The following is a 16,868-nucleotide window of genomic DNA, read 5'->3' as shown; positions in this document are numbered from 1 at the left end:
TTCTGGTCATCCAGCCCTAAATAGGCTCAGCAAATTCTCAATTGACAAGACAACAAAATGTCTTTGCTTTAAAAATGGATTTGTGGTCCCTGCAGTAGCTGCAGCCATCATTACTGCAACGGAAAATTATGTTAAGCTACGGATTTACAAATTCTATTCACAATCATCAGGATGTTCCTTTGTTCCCAGTACAAATGCTGATTCAAAAGATATTTATTTATTCCCACAATATCCACAGCTCAACACCAAAATCTTCCATATTATCCTCCCAAAAAAGACAAAAAGAGACGTGTATGGAGGGCCTTTCCAATGCACCAAGGGACAGAGAGCTTAAAAGTAAACTTGCCAAACAACACAACAGGAAGTGTGAAGGTCAAGAGGATCGTGCATCATCACTGTCTTTGCATAGACAGCAGAGTGCTGCTGCACTTTTAACTCCAGAGAATTGATCCTCCTCTTCTAGTGATGCCAAGACTTTCAAGTTGCTGCCCCTCTACACAACTAAAAGTCAACAGGATTAGTCACGCTGCTCACAGAGAGCTACAAGCCTCTTTACACCTGCAACGAGAAATGCTTCTGTAAGAATATCTCATGCATCTCATCTTCCCTTGATACCAGTAAGACAAATTCATCTTCCACTTGTTTAGGCTTGCAAATTCTGAAACAACCCCCCAAAAAACAAAACATAATGAAAAAAACTCCAACAAAAAACATCAGGTCCATTACTACTTTATATACGTGATACAGCACGGCTTTCTCAGCATTGACAAATGTAATCTTTGGCTGGATTATGTTTGGGATCAGGGTTGAGTGAATGAAGTGCTATATTTAGTGTATGTACTGCAGCACAGTCACAGAGAGGAGGGTAAAGGGTGGGCTGCAGCTCCTGACAAGTGATTCCCATCTCTATGTAGATTTAGGCGACAAGGCTGTGCCTTCAGTTCATTTTGTATCAAGACATTTTATATATTAAACCAGACCACAGTCCTTTCCTAGCCCAATTTCTGACTGTCTACACATAACTATAAAATATATCAGTGCTATAGTCATTACACCAATGTTCTGCATGATCTGATATTCCAGCGAAAAGCAAATAAAATAGCTTGGCTTTAATCATTTTAGTAACTTGCCAAATATGTTAATTAACAAAAAACATGGTGTGATAAATGTAATTTCTAGGAGCCTAAGTTAGCATCAACTAACATTAAGAGTTGTCAACTCCACCAACTTTTCAAATAAGTTTTATACATCTTTAATTCCACAGATGCTGGCTCGTCATATTAAAACCACTGCAGAGGTTTCAGTGAAATTGATGCAGCTGACTGTTTTAAGCCAGTTGTCTGACATCCCCATCACCACCCAAGTAAAAATATTTACATAAGGAAATCCCACAGATCCGCAGCCATCTCTCTTGGTGCTTAATTTGCAAAGCTCAGCTCTCGTGCTGTTTGGATTGTTTTACATTCAGAAGGCTAACCATGCCCCCAAGATGCACTAATTAGACTGTTAGAGTTATGATTTTCTACAATATTTAGCTGAAGTCACTAATTGCATCAAATACAAATATCTTTGTATTATTTGACCAAGCATTCACTCTATTGCCCTCATATACTGTCTTCTTTCATTACACATCACTTCACATTTAAAATTCAACATGTCACAAACAATACATGTCAGTATATTGTATTTATATATTGAATGTGTGTTTAAATTTATGTCAGTATATTTATTTGTTATTTAAGTTTTTATGTACCTTGTGAAAAAGGATTCCCATAACAGCGTTATGTTTGCATAATTACAATAATGAATCTTCAGCTGTGTTTTCATCCTCCTCTCTGGTTTTCTCCACTCGTAGTAACTGATTGCAGTTCTACAGCTGATGTCATCCTTATTCTTTTATTTATTCGAAATCTGGCTGTCGTTCTGTGTTTTACCGCTGCGTGCTTAACAAGCTCTTGATGGACTAGAGAGTATAAATATCCCTCTTTTTTTCTTCCACCTCTACTGCCCCTGCTTCTCCGCTGCTTCCTCCCCTTTCTTCTTCTCTTTTTTCATCCTCCCATATTATTTTTACTTTTAGCGTTTGTGCTGTTTCTAATTGTAGTGTTTAAGAATGCACCAGCTCAACTTGAAATGTCATTTGGTAAAATAATAGTAATTAGGCTGAAAATAACTACTACAGGGAGAAAAAAAAAACATGTTTAGTTAAATAATTAGTTTGAAGATTTTCAATTATTATGCAGTAAAGATGGGCTGTTGTAAAGCAGACAAAGTTAGCTTTCATATTTACACCATATAGAAAATTCTTCAGCAAGGTACTGATTCTTTAGCATTTGACCTGCAAGTGAGATCCCAAAACTGGTAGGTTTTTAAAAATTATTTCAAATTTTAAGTTGTTGGACAGGTTTTTATGTGAGTTGGCAAACTGTACAAGAGTCTCGGTGCAATAAATGCAAAGGCTCAATTACCTTAAATGACCTTTAGTCGTTTTTAGGTGAAAATGGGGCCAATGAGAGAAGTTGTTGACAAAATGACCTCAGGGACCCAGAGGCAAAATATGGATTGAAATTAATAGAGTTGATCCACAGGGAGGCTTGAAAGACAACCTATAACCTTTTTAAAATTAATTTTGTATTTAGCCAGGACAGCCAAGCCAAAACAGAAGTGACATGTTATCTTTTATTTGTACCAGTTAGAGTCCAGCTGTGAGGTGATAAAGCTGTGGATTTATGTTTCCATATCCTTTAGAGCCTAAACCAGCTCTAATTAAGTGATGCTTCTCAATTAGTGAAAGCTGAGTTTGCTGATTTGATTAATAAAGGAACTTTCCATAGAAACACCAAGATTTTCAACCAGGAGCACCAGGTGTGTTTGTTAAGATATTTGTGGAGTTTGATGGACCAAACTCAATAGTTTTGGTTTTGGTATCATTTAGTTGAAGGAGGGTCCACAATTTGAGACAAAGACTTTTTTCACTGAGAAGATATTTTCAAGTGTGGCAAGTAGATAAAGTTCAGTATCATCCAGGTATAAGGGAATATTGTGTTTCTGAAAGCTAGAGCATGTATACTGAGAAGAGAAGAGGACCTGATATGGGTCCCTGGGGGTTGTTGCGTTTAGTGGAAGGTGGGGAAGAAGAACAGTTTCCTACTTGGACCTGTAACATCACATATCATGAGCCTTAACAACCAATGAGATGTTTTAACAATTTATCACAAGGATCTGCCATATTGTTTATTCTTGTATTAATTAGACCAAAAGAAAGAAAGAAAAAAAAAATTTCTCTTGATAATACCAATTTCTTGGTCCTGGCTAAAATTCAATGCACATATAATGTGTGTTGTTAAAATATTGTCAAAATGTAATGAATTTATTTATGCAAATATAGTAGTCATTCGATCAATTGAGATCTAATTACTTTTGGTGTAGCCATTTATCAAATTGTAGTCATGGCTACATGTTGAACTGAAAAAGTGTATTACACCATGGATAGAAGCCTTAATGTAGAGTAATGTAATGGTGCTGCTGCTTAAATTTTAACAAGGCTAAATTTGGTCGCCTGATGATTTCACCACAAATTTGTGTTTCGACGATCAAACACTGACCCTGCAGGGTTTAAAAGTTGGTTGTATAGAATTTGAAGGGGCGCTTGAACATCAAGATGACACAGCTGCTAACAAGCTTGACAGAGTTGGGTCTGAGGTGCAAACGTTTCATGGATATCTGAGTATTTGTAATATATTGAGAATACAGATGGAGAGTAGGAGAAGCGGTCAGAGAAGCTCCTTTGGTTCCCCCCCCCCCCTACTAAAAAGAAATCAAGCTTTCTACAGCCACCTTTCAGTTCCATAAAGATTTTGGGTGGAGTATCACATGAAACAGCAGTTTCTTCTTTCTGTGAAAGCAGTACTGCACAATATTGATGAACCTTGCAAGTGCGTATCACGTGTCGCTGCTTCTTTGCATCTATTGCCAAGCCCTCTTGAATAAAGTCATTGGACTGCGCTACAGAAAAGTGAGCAGTCACTCAAGCTCACTCTAGTGGCCTGATAACAAAAGCAAAAGTTACAATCCTGCGAGGCTGAGATTATAAATCATCTGATTTATGGTGACAGTGCAGAGTGGGGAAAACTCCAAACATAAGCAAACGCTGAGCTGGTGCTGAGAGAAGCTGTATGGCACAAAAGACACTGTGCGGGATCATAATGCATGTGAAGACACAGCAGTGGTATCTTTATACCAGAAACTGCAGATAATCTATCTCTCTGCTCACTGGAGCAACATAGCAGCATTGTTCCCCATCTGATAACCCAATTATCTCTCTTTGCACTGACTCACATCGAGATCGCTGTCAGCGCAAACACACTTAAGATGATCATCTACAATGCTCATAAACAACTGCAACCAGAAAAAGTAATTAGGATCAGATGAAGAGGGTTATAGCGAGCCTCGGAGTGAGAGTAGCAGCTCCGTGGTGGATCAGCTGCTTCTGTGCCCTTCAATCCAGACCCGTCCACACACGTGTTTACACACACTCAAAGTAAGATTAGTACGCCTGTTGTTCTGAGGATGACCCTTGACCTACAAATCCGATTGAAAATGATCGCACTGTCACACAGTCCCAGATAGAGCACATATAGGTTAGCTCCTGAAGTGTACCGGTGATAGCATTTCCTGTTTTGTCTGACACAGAAAGCATGTGAGTACCAGACAACATGAGGGAGTCATTACAGTATTTTACAGCATCAGGTCGAAAGCGTTCGCCAACCTCCTCCGACCTCAGCCGGCCCTTTAGGATTAACTAGTCTGGAGGTGATATGTACTCTAATAAGCTGGAAGATTTTATCCCCCGTGAGAGACTTACATGAGGTTATGTTTAAGCCCTTTGTCTGCCCGTGTCCTCCTTATTCCACCTCCTTATTCCCCAGCCAGGCTCAACATACATATATATATATATATATATATATATATATATATATATATATATATATATATATATATATATATATATATATATATATATATATATATATATATATATCACTATATTCCAGGATACACACACACACACACACCAGCAAACACAATCTTTTCCCTCACAGAAGCACACAGACACACAGATCCCAGCCAAATGCTGCGGCAGGTGGCCCGCACTGCTAAGCCCCTCCAGCAATTATCCTCACCGGGATCCCGTCTCCACGACAACAGCCGCCATGATGCCCCTGCCGTCAGTGGCTTTCTTGTTTTCACTCACAGGAATACAGTGAGATCCTAAATGATCATTAGAAATACCTCAAGTGCTAAAAATGTGGCTCATGCTACGGCTGTGTGCCTTGTTTTTGAACACATCAGGAGCGACGAAACAACTCTTGTTCTGTAAAGAAAAAGAAAAAGTCCACCATCCATTCACAAAGAAGTATGCAAAAAATTTTCCTTTACATTTCTGTCCCTTCCTTTGCTCTTATGACTAGTTGTGTTCCCAAGAAATATTTTCTGTTGCCACCTTTCTCTATCACGCTGTCTGCTTTATTTCTACCTCCACTTATAGAGGTTTCCACAATACATTGCTAGCGAGGGGAATAGAGGTACCGACCCTCACTCAGAGAACGCAATTTATTTTATTTTGGAGAAACATCAAATGAAATGGCCCTCCCCATTAAAAAGGGCACAGAGGGGAAGAGAAAGAGATATTGCTTTTTCACTTATAACGTAATCTTTTATTTTGTTGGAAGCTTTTCCATCATGCTGCAAGTTCTTGTTACCCTGGATGGAGACAGTACATCAGTATGTGTGTGTGTGTGTGTGTTGCCAGCGAGCGTACGTAACTGTGTATTTGTACATGTAAAGGATTACAAACCTTTTACTTTACCTGAAAAAGTGATTATCCGCTTGCTGGAAAATGTCTTGCTGGGTGCAAAACAGCAGTTGGCAAGTGTAAAAGTGTCTTAGGTGTGTGTTTGTGTGGGCGGGTGTTGTTTATGTCTGTGTGCGTGTATTCGTGTGCATGTGTGTGCGCAGGCAGGAAAAAGTAAATGTTTACTGTAGGCATGTGTGATTGTGCATGAGGAGGAGGAGAGAATAAGAAGGACCAAGCGGCGACACCACGCTGATCTGAAGCAGCAGCAGAGCTTTTCCTGTTCAAATTACCACAGTTGAACCAGCACGAGTTTTATTAGCAACTTATCTTAGAATTCAGGCAGTGCTTATAGCAGATCCAAAATATCTGGCAGAGTTACTGTTGTCTCCAAGTGTAGCGATTAGATGGATTCAGGGTCCGTTGTAAAATCTAAACCAGTGGTAGTTGAGATGTAGGTAAGGTAAGGCAGAAGAGATGAGATGTGAACTGTGCAACAGAGATCTTTATATCATTTTCTTTACCTTTCTGTATTTTTTAAATATTGCACTAGCAGTTTATCTCAAATGCAGTCTGCAAACACAGCTGAATTCACAGTTGACAATTTAAGAAAAGCATTAAAACTCATATAACAGAATCAGACATATCATGTCCAGTGTTGGTCAAGTTACTTGAAAAAAGTAATCAGTAACTAATTACTGATTACTTCCCCAAAAAAGTAATCCCGTTACTTTACTGATTACTTATTTTCAAAAGTAATTAATTACTTAGTTACTTAGTTACTTTTTAAAAACACGATTTACAACCTGAAGAGGTGATAAAGCGATAGATCTCTCAGCCCAATTCTACTTTTTCTGCATAATCCATCATACAAAATGTAATCAAATGGAAAAGTCTCTTTTTTTTTTAACTTGTTTTATCAGTTTTAATCTTTTAACTTTATGCATCAAGCAAAAATTTTATTATATGCAACATTGTCGGACTTGAATAAATTAGTTTAACATTTAAACCTATTTTCTACACATTCCAGCACATAAAATAAAATATTTTTTGTGTTTACACTCACTCTTTCAAATAGATGGAAGTAAAACACAGCAGAAAATAAATAAAGTCAAAGACTAGCGGTCCTATTGCTCTATTTTCACCTGTAAAGCAGGACTGCGGTAGGCGGAGGTTTACCCTGGTGCAGGTGTGCCGTGGTCAGTTGAAGAATCCGCGAGTTTCTCTGTGAATTTCCCATTATGTCGTTGCGCACTCGGTGCTTGCTTGGAAGTTTAGGGGGGTTTTTTCGCTGTAAAAAAAAGTTACTTGTAACGCGTTACTGCCCATCTCTGATCATGTCTAACTTGCCTACACTGACAGCTATGAGTTGAGAGTTGGCGCACCGGTTATGCTAATGGTGGCTAACCTCAAGTGGGGATGAGGGGTGGGATATAGAAGTGTGGCAAGCTTTTATGTCACACCTCCAAGTATTTTGTCATGACAGCTTTACAATCTTTGGCCCACTGCAACTGACACTGACGGATCACTTGAGGTAGGTCCCCGCTTCTTTCTCGGATCCCTCTTAAGCTGCATGAAGTTTTATTTTAAAGATGCAGACAGTTGTTTGTAGATTTTGTTTAAAAGACAAAGATAATATTGTACTTGCACTTGTATGCTTTGTTAGGAACTGAGAATGAATCCATTAAAAATACATTGTATTGTAGATGATGGGGCAACAAACTACAGAGGCTGATATAGAAAATGCAATTCTGTCTGACTGTGTTTTATGTCTGTGGCTAGAGATCGGCCACATTTGTAGTATGCCAAAAAGTGGAGGAAATTTTTAATTACACATTAAAATTGGACATGCAACCCTGCTATTTCTGGACAGATGACAACGCGCCAACTAAACAACAACAGCTGGTTATAAGCTAACATTACACCAGCAAACGTTAGGCTTGAGTGTCCTAAGAATCACACTCTCACTCCGATGCACAGTTTGATTAATTTCTCATCTTTTATGAGAATTTGTTCTCTAAGTGTCTGAGTCCAACAAAGTTTCATTAGCGCAGCAAAAACAGCACCGCTTACCAGCATAAAATTCAAGACATCCTCACCCCTCACCTCAATATCAATGTCATTGGAGAGTATTGGACTGCTTTCACAAAGTTTCTTCTTCTCTTCCAGGGTAAATAGACATGGATGTTTTCACCCACGATATTGACAAGTAAACTTTGTGAGGTAAACAGCCTGACAGCATAGCCAGAATGCAAAAAACTCAGATCAAGTCTGAACTTACTTTGCTATCTCGGTTCTACAGATGAAAAGCAGCCAGAGTTTTCGAGAAGACTTGAGGGTAAAAACTGAAAATATAGCAAAGTATTTAATTGACACATATCCATTTTTAAAATATAATGTTTAGAAAAATTGTTTTTTTACACAAACAGTAATATAGTGAATCTATCTGTTATGGGATGGAATCAAAATTAAATGTTTCTTATCTCGCTTGCTTGCCTAAAACATGTTTGTCCTACAGCAGCCACTGTAGCTAGAATGATACACTTGAATTGAAATCTACTGACAACTGGTGGTCGAATTTTACAAACTGTACCTTTAAGTCCTTTAAACTGACTTTTACACCTAATTTAAAGTTGGCTTATCCCTCCTTCTTCTTGTGCACATCTGCACTGCTTCCTTGTTGCTATATTTAAATCACTTCCTGGAACTCGTTGCTGTTGTTGATGTTATGTTTTTTTAAAAATTCATGGGTCGTTCTTTGTGAAGTCAACCCCGAGAGTCAGACTGTCAAGTCTAATGTAGGCATCTGACAGAGAACATTAGGCAGAAGCGACCTGAACTGCATGTGCCATCCTTCCATCAAATCTTTTAGGCAGCAGTAACATAAAGTTTGCTCACCACCAGTCCTATGTCCTGTGACTTTAAAGACAACCTTTTTGACACACTGGAGTGATCTAAAAAATAGAAAACAGTGAACTGCTACCCAAGAAGACTGCCTTGAAGGGGGTATCAGCCAGATTTAAAAAATGTCTGTTTTTTTTTTAATCTTTTTGAGCAGAACTGTGCATCTTTTTCTTCTGCACACTTTTTGAACTGAGGAGCTGCGCTAAGAGAAATAAATGTCAAACTCTGGTATTTGTAAGCCTGGGCGTCCTCATACTTTCAATCTTTGCTTTTGAAAACACTTTAGTCACTACTTCTCCCTTATAGATTTTTTGGTAAACCAAGATGATCCGTGTTCACAGCTTCACTGAAAACCTTAATCTGAAAACTTCTTATATGCACCTCAAGTCATCCTGAAAGTTAGCACAGGAAGTATGCTCGTGTGCAAGTGCGGGAAAGCGATGCAGGAGAGTGGAGGGTTGCTTTTGATTTTAAAGGCTTTTAGAAAGTTGACATCAAACTATTTGTTTTTTTTTTGGGGGGGGGGGGGGGGGGGGGTGCTTTGCCTTAGTGTAAGAACATGTGGATTGTAGTGAGAGCCGGGGGGCCAAAAACTCTTCAAATCAAAGGAAATCATACCAAGTACTTGTCAATAGGCTGTTCCAGGGGATATCTGTATTTTCTCTGTCTGTTCTGATAGATTCTGATACACTGAAGCGTTTGGACAGCTGCAGGATGCTGCATCCTTGCCCTTGTTTGAATTTTCTAACCCAGACTTTTAAAGGATCCTCCTTACACTGTTGCCACTCAATCTCTTGTACACTGGACGGATACATGAAAGCTTCTTGCATTCGTAGTAGTATCCCCACTCAACACATCCCTCAGTACTAAGCATTACTTCTCTCCACACATCCTGATAGGTTAAACAAGGTGTTTTGCTAAGTTCACCTCAGACTGTCTAAGCCCTGCAGCCAATCCCTCTTAGTTTCACCTCAGTCAGGGATAAATCTCACTTATAACTATCCTCCCGTTCTGCCAACACATCTAAACACTCTCTGATCACTTTCAACTGTGTCCTAATGGGGGAAGCAAGCCATGCCATTACATCACCGCACCCTCCCCCTCCTGCCTTGTTTGTATAGTCACACTCTGTCATTCTCTTTAGCTGTCCGCTCCCTTCTCTCTCTCTTTTCCCTTCGATAATTATGCCCCTGCGCTGTCAAAGCTGCTCATGCTGTGCCCAAATTCACCTCCATGGGTGTATTATTAGGACAGTGGCCACCTGAGCTATCTTTCACCCCCAGGGAGGCTGACTGACGATGGCCCACTGCTGGATGTGGGTGGCCCTTTTGCGCAGCCTTGAAGTCCCGCTGCTGGGCAGGGCAAGCCAGCCGGGCCTGGCATGGCTACACTGGGCAGGGAGTATGAAGTATGGCCATAGGCCCAGTCTGGGATGCACTGATCCACGCTACCAGCTGCCATCTTCCTCCCCTTCCTGCATGCTCCCTTTCCGCTGCTGCGCGGCTTCTCTCTCTTATCATGTCTATTTTTAGAGCTGGCAGATTTCTACCTTCTAAAATGGGCAAATGTGTTTTGAAACAGGAAGGTGTGTGTGCGTCTGTGCGCGCATGTTTTTTGTGTGTGTCTTTCTTAGACATACTAGTGTGCACTGTTGGCCAACTCGTGCACGTTTCATGCAGCCCTGCTGGTTCACTGTACATTCCAGTACACATGCACGCTACCCATTTGCATTCAGCTGCTCTATGTTCTCCGCCCCGAGGGAGAGCGTTGATTGAAGGTTTTGGTTCAAAACCGAGAGACAAAATAACAAACAACAGTACGGTGAGACCTCTTTGAATGCTACATTGTTTTTTAATATATATCAACACCGTGTGCATTTAGTGTTGATTTCATCTATCTGCTTAGCTAAGCTTGGATCATTATTACTTCTTCCTCATTATTACCTATCCACCAGTACACCGTGCTGCCTCAAATCTCCTTAGACCATCGCCCCTCGACTGCAAGCTACAACTCCATAGCAGCTGCCGTACAGAGAAGCTACAAAGAGACTACTGAAGCTCCTAACACAGCACTAGTGACAGTAGCATCTTTGTCAAAGTGCTTGGAAGCCCGTCATGTTGAAAGAAGCCAACATGCTGGCCTGTTTGGCGAAGGAGAAAGGATGCTGCATTCCCAGGGAACAAGAGAGATAAATAGAGTAGAAAAAATGCATCCCTGTGGAGATGGAGGGAGCAAAAAAAAACTACTGTAAACCAATGTGAGCGGGAGGGGGTGGACGGAGCTACAGCATGCCTCCACATCAAAACCCCAAAAGTAAATTCTCCCCCAGCTTTTGTTCTTTTACTACGACTGCTACATAGCAGTCGTAGAGTGAGAGAAGTGGAGGGGGGAAAAATTATTTTACATCTTCCGCAGTATGTCTGTAGTCTTATTAAGAGTGAGCAGCTCTGCGCTTTGGGTGATGCTTTTTCTTTTTTTTTCCAGAGTGCCCTGACTTTCTCTTGACTTGTGGGACTGCTGAATGAGTGAATGTAAATGTACACCAATTAGATAAGAAACTGGCTTTTCTGTAAAGCTGCCAAATCTGGAAGGGTGGGAGGGGAGAAAGAGGAAGAGGGGGAAGAAAAATATAGCACTTGCTTGAAAATAAATGATCTGTATCCTAATATCACTCAACCAATACCTGTTTGGCATGTGCAGCAGAAAGAAGCACAATATGATATCCCCGTGTTGGTGCTGTTCCTGGATTATTAAAATTAAGGTTCAGCATTGCAAGCGACCAATCACATTGTTGTGATGTCATTGTTTTGTGATGTGGAAACACCATCACGCCAGACCCTAACCCCTTAACTAAAGCCCTGTAAGCCTAACCCTAACCACGATCGCATCCTGACCTCAGTGCTCAGTGATTCTGTAGCGAAAATGAACAGATTTCATGGGTCATTACAAATCAGAATGAGGACTTAAAGTGATGACAAGAATATAGTCACGGTACAGAATTAAACCCGCTGTTCTGACATCCCTTGCTTCTTAAGTAAACTTTTATCTGACAGCTTCCCCACTCACTAAATCCCCATCTAATGCACTTAGAGGGGAGCGCTGCTTCTAAATCCCCCCACAACCACCGACGACCTGAGAAGAACAAGAACTTTCTGCTCTAAAGACCCAATCCGATGTGAAACTGCTGACTAAGGCCAGACTCCTTCCTGTCCCGCCCTCCATTCCTCTTTCTCTTTCTGTCTCATCTACCAAGCAACACCACTCTGGATCCCCGAGAACGAGAGACGCTGGCCAGTCCTTGTAAGGAAGCCCATTAAGGCGTCCATCAATATTTCATCATTGCTCACTCAGAAACATAGTTATAGAAGTTTCCAGGCTGAGGCCATTAGGGGGCAGACGTCAATACGTTATGGCAGCGAGCAGTTCTCCTGACTTCTCTCTTTCCCCCCCCCGCCACACTCTTTCCACTAGCTATGTCCATCTCCCCTCTCAGGATAAGTCACATGAGAGGCTTCTCTCAAGACAACAGTGGTTTCCGCTGTTAAACAAATCATTAACCATTAGGTATCCGAAAACCACAGTATCCTCTGCTGCTCCTGTCAAATGACCCCTCCACCCCCCAAATGCCAGCCTATGTGGGAGGAAGGGAGGCAGACAAGAGTGGAGGGCTGTTTGCAAAATCGTCTTAACAACTAACAAGTCTCCAGTCACTCAGAATATAAACACCTAATTAACAGCATGACATGATTTTATAATGTGTTGTCGGCCGACCAACGCTCTGCGGAGACACTTGTTGTGAGATTGACTCAGGGCTGTTGAGACGGGTCTGGCACCCCCGGTACTGGCCCTGCCAGTGAGTGGACACTCAGCGACAGCAGGGCTGATCATCAAGAGGGTGAACTTGTCTCACACACGCACTCAATACACACACACACACACATACATACACGTGCTGTGAGTCAAATCATGAGTCAAACCTCAGATATAAAACTTTCCACGGAAGAGGCGGGAGGAAGCTTAATTTCATTCGTACGATTTTATAACCCTTATTTCTAATTATTACACCTACATTAGTTGGGAGTAGCCTCCAGGCTAAAGTGTGTTAAATACTGCTGTAGCAGACATTTTAACGAGTTTTCCTGCAGCTCACCCTTTAGTGTCCTTGGAACTAAGGTCCCAGTGTATGCATTTTACCACAGGAAATGCGAGCCCCTCTAGAAGCCCTAAATTAAACCGGACACCGGGCTGGCAAGTCCATACTAATGTAAACAACACCTTTAGGTCAGTCCCCAGTCATTGCACTTGTGTCGTTCCTTTCGGGTCCCTGGGGCTTTTACAGTGTGAATCCTGCTCTAACCTTAGTTAGAAATGCCTGTCATTACTCTTTTACGCTTCAGCCCTGTGAGCTGGTGATTTCCAAACTAATAGTTTCAACTTTTATTTCAACACTTTTAGGTGCATTTCATTCAAGACCAAGGCTACTGTGCATGTGGCCCATGTGTTCCTGGTCACTATTTTTTTACCACTTTGAAACATTATTATTACGATATCCTACATTTTAAAGTCACTAATAAAAGTGAAACATATATGATACAAGCCCTGACATGGACTCACCAGAGTGCAGAACCTCTCCGGTGGCCTTCCACATGTGATCCCAGGCGGATCCACCTTGATCCGCATAAAGTCTTTCATGGACCTAGGTTTTGGCTGGCAGGCGTAATGCTCCCACACCGAGCCCTCGTCCGTGCTCACCAGGGATTTGCACAGTTCGTACTGGCCCAGAGTGGAGGCCAAGCAGCGCAGCAGCAGCAGCAACACAGCCTGAAGGAGCATGGCAGGCTGGGGGGGTATTTGGAGAGGGGTCCGGCACAGGGTGAGGGGGCCACGGAGCTCAGAGGACAGGTTACGAGCATGGAGCGATAATCATAGGGAACGAGTGCACATCCCTACCACCATACTGCTGTGTTTGGAATGGAGAGGTCAGGGTAAATTGACATCACCTGCCTCCAGGTTTATTAATTCCCCAAAACGAAACACTGAATCGGCAGCTTTCTCTCAGCGTTTCTCGTCAGTTATTGGCAGCCCCAAAGAGGAAAGGAAAGCAGGACACTTCACTGTTTTGATGGCTGATTTCCTGAGGAAGATGGGCAGTGGGCGTGGGGGTGGATAATGTTACGGAGAGGAGTCTCGGCATGCACTCTAACCATAGTGTTGCAGGGAGTTGGGTGGGAGATGTTTGCGCGGATCCATGTCTCACAGAGCGGTGTCCTTCAGGGAAACGGCGGAGCTAGTTGGAGAGGATGGAGGAGAAGTTGATGCGTCTCCAGATGTATCCATTGGACATTTCAGATTTGTTGAGCTCTTCCGATTGTCCTGGAGGTGAAATGGGGGGCATAAATAATAGGTTAATACCTGTGTCCGCAATTTTTCGCATTCTTAATTTCACTGAAAATAAATACACGTGGCATTTGACAGGACTATGCTCGATAAAACTTAAGTGCCCGTCTTCGAAATGTCATTTTTATAGTAACGTTGAGCTTTTAATTCGCGGTGTCAGATTAAAAATGCAACAAATCCCACTGATTTACTCTGGAAAACATCACAACTGCCCCCAAACTATGAAAACATTTAAAGTGAATATATGCCACGAACAGTTAGTTACAAAGAGTTTGTTTTACATACAGCCCGAATATCTGAGTGTTAAAATAAAAGAAAGAACAGAAAAAAAACGCCACACCGCGTGGATAACCTTATGCGTAAAAACACGTGCTGCTGCCGGGTGCAGCCTGTGCGTGTGTGTTTTTTTGTATGTGTGTAAGAGTTGTTTTTGCTCCAATACCGGCGACAGAGAGTGGACTATACAGATGGTAATAACTGCACTGCAAGAAATATCCGTCGGCAAGAGGTATTTAATAGCCCAATATAATCTGTTTACTTTATGACCCGGCAAATGGTGCAAAAAATAAAGAGTGACTCATCCACAGTCTAGTTCAAGAACGTTCTTCAGCGTAGTGTCATTTCATTTATACTTCATCAACCTCGGGCCTATCCAAAATTCAGCTTTGCTTCAGCACATCAGTAACTGGTGTGATAATAAAGTTCCGGAGAAACAAACTGCTAATTGAGTTATTCGCTAATATAAATAAATAAACTAATATTATTTGTATTAACTATGTTTCCATTTTAGGCCGAGTAAATGAATAGCTACTCATGATGATTTCCCCCCCTTTTTGCAGCGTGGACTCACTGCTTATAATCCGCCCGTCATCCCACACCAAAGGAAGTCTGGTGCTTAAACAGCCTATCCCATGCACACCCGGTGACTTACTTCACTTGTCAAGTGAAGTCGCCAAAGCTGTTTCCCGGCCCGGCACTGGCAGTCTCGCAGGGGTGTGTCAGTTTCTACAGTAGTGCATCCTTCCGTGGAGCATCACTCCAATTTTACATATATATGTATGTGTGCGGGCTATAATGCACGCTCAAGAATGAATGCATCAGCGCGTTTGTCTAAAGCAGAATGAATTATGCTGCCAGTCCCCCCGAACATCCTGAAGTGCTCCGGATATTGTGGAGGCTACAACTCATCAGCAGCTCTCCGGTGCTTGTCTGACTTCGCAGAGCTTTCGCAACAAACGCATCCCGCTGTGAAATGCTTTAATCAGATAAAACACTTACTTCTGACATGCATCTGTCGGGCAGGTCAGCACTTTGCTCGGAGTGCGTGCACGTCCACCCCCCCTGTTTGGCCAAAAAAAAAAAAAAAAAAAAATCCCCTTTACCATCCAGTGTACTCGTTCCCCGCCGCGGTCCTCACTGTACTCCCGTTATCAGCCGGCTCGCTGTTTGTTTGGTTTCTTTTTCTGTTTTATTTCTTTTTTTCCCCTTTTTTTTGCCGTCCGACGGATACTTTTTGATCACAGCGTAGATGGCTGCGCACGGTAGATCGGTGTCCTAGATCTGGAAACGGCTGCGAAAACAGGACTGAAATCCAGCGTCAAGGAGTATCAAAAGTATAAAATATTGAGTTTGTGAAAAAAAGGCTTGTGCCCGCCCTTCTTCCCCTCCTCTCCACTTCCTTTTCCCACTTTTACAAAGCTCGGGTTTACCCGGGATGCTCAAGGGCAGAAAGAAAGAGAGGAGGAAAAAAAAAGGCTTTATGGAAAATATCTCCCTCCCTCCTCTCTCTCTCTCTCCCTCTCTCTCCCTCGGTTAATGCCTGGGCTAAATCCTTTTACCATCACTTTCAATCACTATCTGAGCTTTTATCTGCTCCAGCCCTGCTGCCTGAACCGGGGCGGTGCAACTTCTCCTATCCGCTCCAGCTCCAAACTGTTCCCCGTCAGCTCTGATCAGCACTCCGCTCGGCTTTAAAGGAGCAGCCGGAGAGAGAGGTGGGGGTCCCGGTGGTACCGTAGCCTTTACCTCCGACCTTATCCGTCCAGATTTGTGAAGATAACGTCATCTATTCTTCTGCCCGCGCTGTTTATCAGTTTATTCAAAATAATCTCCCCCTTCCCTTCAAAAATAGGTATTCCCGCACTACTCCTGACGGGACTTGTAGTGCCGGAGAACGTTGTGACCCCATCCCACTTTGTTGAATTATTTATCATTATTCCTGAACCGCAAAATCGCCTTAAATTTACTTGTGAGGTTCAGTAACAGCAATTTTAATTTTAATGTTTTGCAAAGATATTAGGATGACTTTTGCATGTGTCTGCAGTAACTGCAGCATGTGGTGCCTGTGTGCACTGCATCGAAGTACTTTGATAAACGTGAGGTACATGTAGTTAGTTTCCTTACACTGCTGCGCGTGTGTGCGCGCCCGCGCAGTGATGTGTAGTGCTTTTGTCCTGTCCATGGTCCTACTGTGAAACAGACTCTTTAACTTTTCAAGCAGTGAATGTGTTTTTTTGACTCAAGGTTGTGTGACTTTCACCTGATGTATGCTGTTAGACTTGAGTCAATCAACAGTATAGAAAAAAAAACACATCAGTACAGAAACAAAACGAATCCAGTTCTCATAATCATAACTGTGCACCCACTTACACAGCATGGCATCCATTAAAGGAGCAATGTGTTTTTTTTTCTTCAAAGCAGTTTAAAACATTTG

The 16,868-nt window shown here is 41.9% G+C and overlaps 1 protein-coding gene across 9 annotated transcripts in view; it reads right to left on the bottom strand.

The window, feature by feature from the left end:
* Window positions 1-16,115, bottom strand: part of ntng2b (netrin g2b) — a 73,914-nt gene extending 57,799 nt beyond the window's left edge. For 5 of the 9 annotated variants that reach the window (XM_086301170.1, XM_086301176.1, XM_086301173.1 and 2 more), the window contains exons 1-2: window positions 15,434-16,115; window positions 13,373-14,131 (exon numbers count right to left, since the gene is read on the bottom strand). In XM_086301170.1, the coding sequence (XP_086157296.1) occupies window positions 13,373-13,591 (219 nt within the window). In that variant the 5' untranslated portion in view covers window positions 13,592-14,131; window positions 15,434-16,115. The remainder of the gene's footprint in view (window positions 1-13,372; window positions 14,132-15,433) is intronic. The other 4 variants (XM_086301171.1, XM_086301174.1, XM_086301177.1 and 1 more) reach the window with 4 other exon arrangements.
* Window positions 16,116-16,868: the final 753 nt, after the last annotated feature.

The sequence above is a fragment of the Aulonocara sp. 'chitande type north' Nkhata Bay genome, linkage group LG7, assembly GCF_057382095.1.
Source record: "Aulonocara sp. 'chitande type north' Nkhata Bay isolate Kocher_YH1m ecotype deep benthic linkage group LG7, A_spYH_male_GT1.1, whole genome shotgun sequence".
NCBI lineage: Eukaryota > Metazoa > Chordata > Actinopteri > Cichliformes > Cichlidae > Aulonocara > Aulonocara sp. 'chitande type north' Nkhata Bay.
The sequence above is the reverse complement of the archived record's forward strand: the minus strand, read 5'-3'. Positions and strand labels throughout refer to the sequence as shown.